Source organism: Henckelia pumila, chromosome 1, assembly GCF_033568475.1.
Source record: "Henckelia pumila isolate YLH828 chromosome 1, ASM3356847v2, whole genome shotgun sequence".
In the NCBI taxonomy this organism is placed as follows: domain Eukaryota; kingdom Viridiplantae; phylum Streptophyta; class Magnoliopsida; order Lamiales; family Gesneriaceae; genus Henckelia; species Henckelia pumila.
The window spans coordinates 74890123-74895040 of NC_133120.1; the positions used below are offsets into that span (position 1 = coordinate 74890123).

A 4918-nucleotide genomic window follows, 5' to 3' on the forward strand; every position below is an offset into this window, starting at 1 on the left:
ACCTCCCTTTAAAAACCTCACCCCCATTACAGGGTGGGGTTTAAAATATTTTTCAAAAACTGGTCCCAAAATCTTGATATCGGGTTTATATTTTTTTTAAAAAAAACTTATATAATTGCAAGAGGGGGGAGTGCGCTGCACTCGTGCGCTGCACTCGTGCGCTGCACTCGTGCGCGTCAGCTGCCAATCCCGCTGTATGGTGCTGTATTTTTTTAAATTTTTATTATTTTTAATTACTTTTTAATTTATCTAAACTAATTTAAAATTTAAACTAGATTTTGTTTTCATTTCACCATTTTATGTAATGTTATTTTCTTAGTCCATGTAATTTAATTTTCATTAAAATAAATTTCACATGATCCGAACTAGTTACTAAATACTAATTTTTATAGTTTTTTAGTATATCATAAATTTTTAATTGAACATATGAATTAATAATATATACAAATTAAATTATAAATAAAAAATTAATTTGGAATAAAAAAGATAGTTGAAGATAATTAGTTGACAGTGGAACCCATAAAAATATAGTTAACGAGTTTTATGATAACAGAGAGATTTTAAAAATATACGAGGTTTTTAATTTTGACGTGACAATAATGTGACAGAGCATGAACTAAAGGTTTATGATTACGGATGCCCTTATAAATAAAAAAAACTTTTTTTTACTAAACTGGGACTTTACCATTCTTTTTTAACCTTAGTTATTATTACTTAATAGAGTGGAGATTCGAGGTTTAAAACAGAAAATTGATGCTCATCTTTCATATTCTTGATTTCCAGTGAACGAGTGATTTCAGAGTCGACGCATGAAATGAGTCGGAAAGTTAAGGAAGAAAGCGGCACGCGTGTACCCATTTGCCAGAGGCCCGAGTGGTCCGACGTGCAGCCCGTTCCGCAGGACGATGGCCCGAACCCGGTTGTGCCGATTGCGTACACGGATGAGTTCGTTGAAACCATGGGTTACTTCAGGGCCGTCTACTCGGCGGATGAGCGTTCGCCTCGCGCGCTTCAACTCACTCAAGAAGCTATTTCGCTTAATTCCGGGAACTATACGGTAATCGTATCATTTTTATTTTTATTTTTTGAAATTGTATCAGTGTTTTGGAGACAGATTTAAATGTAAAAAATCTGAAATTTACCTGAATTTTGGGCTCTTGACTCCAGTTTGGATTATTTTAGATGCGACATTTCTTGGGTTATGCACTAATTATTGATTTTTTCAGTTTTTAATTCTTTTTACTGCTCTGCAAATTAACGGGAGTTTTTAAATTCCCATTGATGCTTTACGGAGGTTAAAGATCCAAACTTTATAATCTTAGGTCGGCTGAAGACGAAAAAGTAAACACAATTTTTGTTGTTAAATGCAATTGATGTACGATTCATGAGTTCAAACCAGAGGTTGTGACCATGCTTTGCTGTCGCGGAGGGCATCATGGAGGCTGCTGTTCTGTTTCCACTGGCATCTCGCTGAACTATTGCGGTTACTGTCGTCGGAAATTTTTTAAATAAAAATAGAAGTGATGAGATAATTTAGAAAATTTTATGGAAAAAATTGAAAAGAAAAAGGAAATAAAGACTTTATGCGAGCTAAAATCGACTTCCCGTTTCGTTATATAACTACGAAATCGAAAACGATAAAGTTACATATCCGTTATCTTGGAACTTTGTGCGGCAGTTGCCGTTCCTATTGCGGAATGCCCATTCCACGACCGGCGAACCATCATATGAACGCTATCACTCACGTTTTGAGCCATGAATCTGTAAATTCCCTGTTTTTTTGCATGTTTCGGTTTGCATGATCCGTACGAGTTGGAACACATGATTTACCTTGAATAAATCCATTTATTATCTTTGCTATGGCATTGAAGAATTTGTACTCAGAAACTTACAAATGTAGAGTTAACCCTGATCGTAGCACTGCCATCTATGGATGAGTGTTTAATTGTTTATAGAAGTTTTTTCTTGGTGGTCTGATCGGTGGGTCGCTTGCTGAATGTGCACCTTTTCTTTCAGGTATGGCAATTCAGGCGTGTAATACTGGAGACCCTTAATGTTGATTTGCGTGAAGAATTGGATTTTGTTGCTAGTATCATCAGAGACAATTCCAAAAACTATCAAATATGGTAACCAGCATTATTTATTCTTCCAACATTTTTCCCTATAAATTCGTGCTTCGCTAGATGCTTAGGGGAGTACAAGTTGCGAATCTAAAATCTGATTAGACAGGATATTTGTTTGATTTCATGTTCCATACCTAAGCTAAAATTATGTTTGTGACGAAATTTCTTATAACCTTGTAAGATGAAATTGATTGGATAGGATAAGTTGCACCAAACTGAAATTCTTCTCGTACTTGGTGCCTGGTCAATTTCAATGGATTTTTTCACGCTTGAATATGGTCTACTTCCACGAGTATGTAATTAACACCTAGTTTCTGCGAGAAGAAGAACAGAACTAGTTGCTTAGAAAAGCTTTGTGAATGTACGCCAAGCTTATTCTTCATTGTTGGTGAGAACAAGTTTTTAAAAAGGAATATCGTCGTTGCATAATTATTGACCTTTAGGTCATGCATTTCGTTTATGCATTCAATGTGAAAAAGAAATCATGGGATGGATTTGATTATTTTTCTTGTCTTAAACTCCCGAAGTTACAGCAATTCCCGAGTGCAATTGCGAGCTATTCACACAGAAACAGGGTGTTGGGATATCCGCTTTCATGGTGTGGAAGCAATCTAAAACTAACAAGTGTTTGAGCCTTCAACATTGAGAATTTCATGAGAGAAATGATCTGATCAAATGTTTTGCCGTATTGTTCAAAGTCTTGTGAGGTCCTAAGCAAGGAAGAGGGGAAGATGAAATAACCAGAGACATGAAAAAACCACTTGTAGGTTGAGGATGATCCCGATCAAGACTGGACATAAAGCATTGGATAAATGAAGTAACCTTAGATGAGTCCGTTAAAATCTGGATGAATTAAGTTTTGTTTGATCCAGGTCTTAGTCCAAAAGGGTCTGATTGAATCAGGGAATTGTAAATATGGGTCGGTCTTTTTGCACTTTTCAGTCACCTTTACACGCTTATATTTTAGTTTCTAATCCTGATTTACTTACTGCATGGGTTACGACGGCCTCAATCTTAGGCATCACCGACGATGGGTTGCTGAGAAACTTGGGCCTGAAGTTGCAAGCGAGGAACTTGAAATAACCAGAGAAATTTTCTCTCGGGATTCGAAAAACTATCATGCGTGGTCACATAGGCAGGTGGGTTCCAGTTCACTATCCTCAGTTTTTACGGGTGAAAACTATTCTATTCTATTCATTTCCTTTTTGTATTTACGTCTTAGCAAATTGGTGAGTGACGTCCCTCCATCAGGATATGTTATTAGTCTGTATGTTTATAGATTACCTCTATGCTCAACAGTGGTGATTTCTTAATGCGCAGTGGGTTCTTCAGGCCCTCGGAGGATGGGAAGATGAACTTGCCTACTGTGATGAACTCCTTGAAGACGATATTTTTAACAACTCCGCATGGAATCAGGTTTTCTCTAAAATTTTAAAAAGGGTTATTTCTTATTTTTTTTTTTAAAAAAAGGTTATTTTTTCGAAAAGACACTTCTTAGATTATATATGTTGATGTTGGTTTCCTTGCAGAGATATTTTGTCATAACAAGATCTCCTCTCCTGGGAGGGTTAGGGGCCATGAAAGACTCTGAGGTTGCTTATACAGTTAAAGCCATTTTAGCCAAACCCGAGAACGAAAGCTCTTGGAGGTATCTTCGTGGGCTCTACAAAAACGACTTAGCATCTTTATCCGAAGATCCCTGGGTGGCATCAGTTTGTGCAGATGTTCTGAAGAGCAAGAGGGATTATGTCTTCGCATTGGACATGGTTTTGGATCTTCTCTGCCGTCGGTATGAACTCAGCGATGAGTTGAAAAATTCAATCGACGCCGTTTCTCCCGATTCTTGTCCTCCGGACTCGAGTTTAGCGCAGAAAGTGTGCCACATCTTGCAGTTTGTTGATCCCATGAGAGCTGATTATTGGCAGTGGCGCCAGAGCGTTCTGGTTTGAAATATTTTGTGGACTCAGTACTCACATACCTTTTCCAAATTGTTGTTAAATAATTTTAGTAAGAAACCTAGAGATTATGTTAAAATTGAAATCTTAATTTTTTTTATAATAAATTTTGTATGTTAATGTGTAATATAATTATTTAAAAATTTATAAGTATAGATAAAGAGGATAAATTATTTTGCAATATACTAACGTAGATGTTTGGGTTTTATGAATATTTTTAAATAAAAATGGATTGAATTTACAATGATTTATAGTTATTTATTTTGAGTTTCTTAACTTTAATAATATTGTATGATAGAATATTTTTAGGCATGAAAAATATATGTGAACTTGAAGTTTAAGCGTTTAATTTAAGTTTTGTTTGGACATGTATTTTAAAAACATTTTTAGTGGTTTGTAATTGAAAAAAAATTTGAAGTATGTGTTTGAAAAAAAATAATTGTAAAACGTTTTTAACAATATTTTTAAAAAAATATTATTCAAGTATAATTTTTCAAGAACAATTGAGAGGTATTTATAGATGTTTTAAAATGGAATGCAATGATGAAAATTAAAAACACTATTTTTTAAATGTTAAAATCTTTTTAAGAACAGTTATACAAATAAATATTTATTTTTAAAATAATTTTTAAAATGTTATATAAAATATATTTAAAAATACTTTTATAAAAAGTTTTTGAACTACATGTTAATATTTTGGAAAATCTTGTGTAATTTATTATCAATATCACTAGAGTCTACTATTGATACTTCATATCTTTTTAGGACAGTCTTAAGATACAGTCCAAATCCAAACTCCATTCAGCATTTTGTTAGACTTGCTATGCGTTGGCATTGAAT

The 4918-nt window shown here is 34.3% G+C and overlaps 1 protein-coding gene across 1 annotated transcript; it reads left to right on the top strand.

Annotated features, from left to right (window-relative positions):
• Window positions 1–747: 747 nt before the first annotated feature.
• Window positions 748–4198, top strand: LOC140874849 (protein farnesyltransferase/geranylgeranyltransferase type-1 subunit alpha-like). The gene is made up of 5 exons (XM_073278291.1): window positions 748–1057; window positions 2017–2126; window positions 3142–3262; window positions 3444–3539; window positions 3653–4198. Exons 1-5 carry the CDS (start codon window positions 815–817, stop codon window positions 4070–4072), a joined length of 990 nt encoding a protein of 329 aa, XP_073134392.1. The 5' UTR covers window positions 748–814; the 3' UTR covers window positions 4073–4198.
• The last annotated feature ends 720 nt before the right edge of the window (window positions 4199–4918 follow it).

Coding starts and splice junctions, on each gene's coding strand:
- LOC140874849 (XM_073278291.1), top strand. CDS start 815: ATGAGTCGGAAAGTTAAGGAAGAAAGCGGCACGCGTGTACCCATTTGC. Junction 1,058..2,016: donor TTAATTCCGGGAACTATACG/GTAATCGTATCA, acceptor CTTTTCTTTCAG/GTATGGCAATTCAGGCGTGT. Junction 3,263..3,443: donor ATGCGTGGTCACATAGGCAG/GTGGGTTCCAGT, acceptor CTTAATGCGCAG/TGGGTTCTTCAGGCCCTCGG.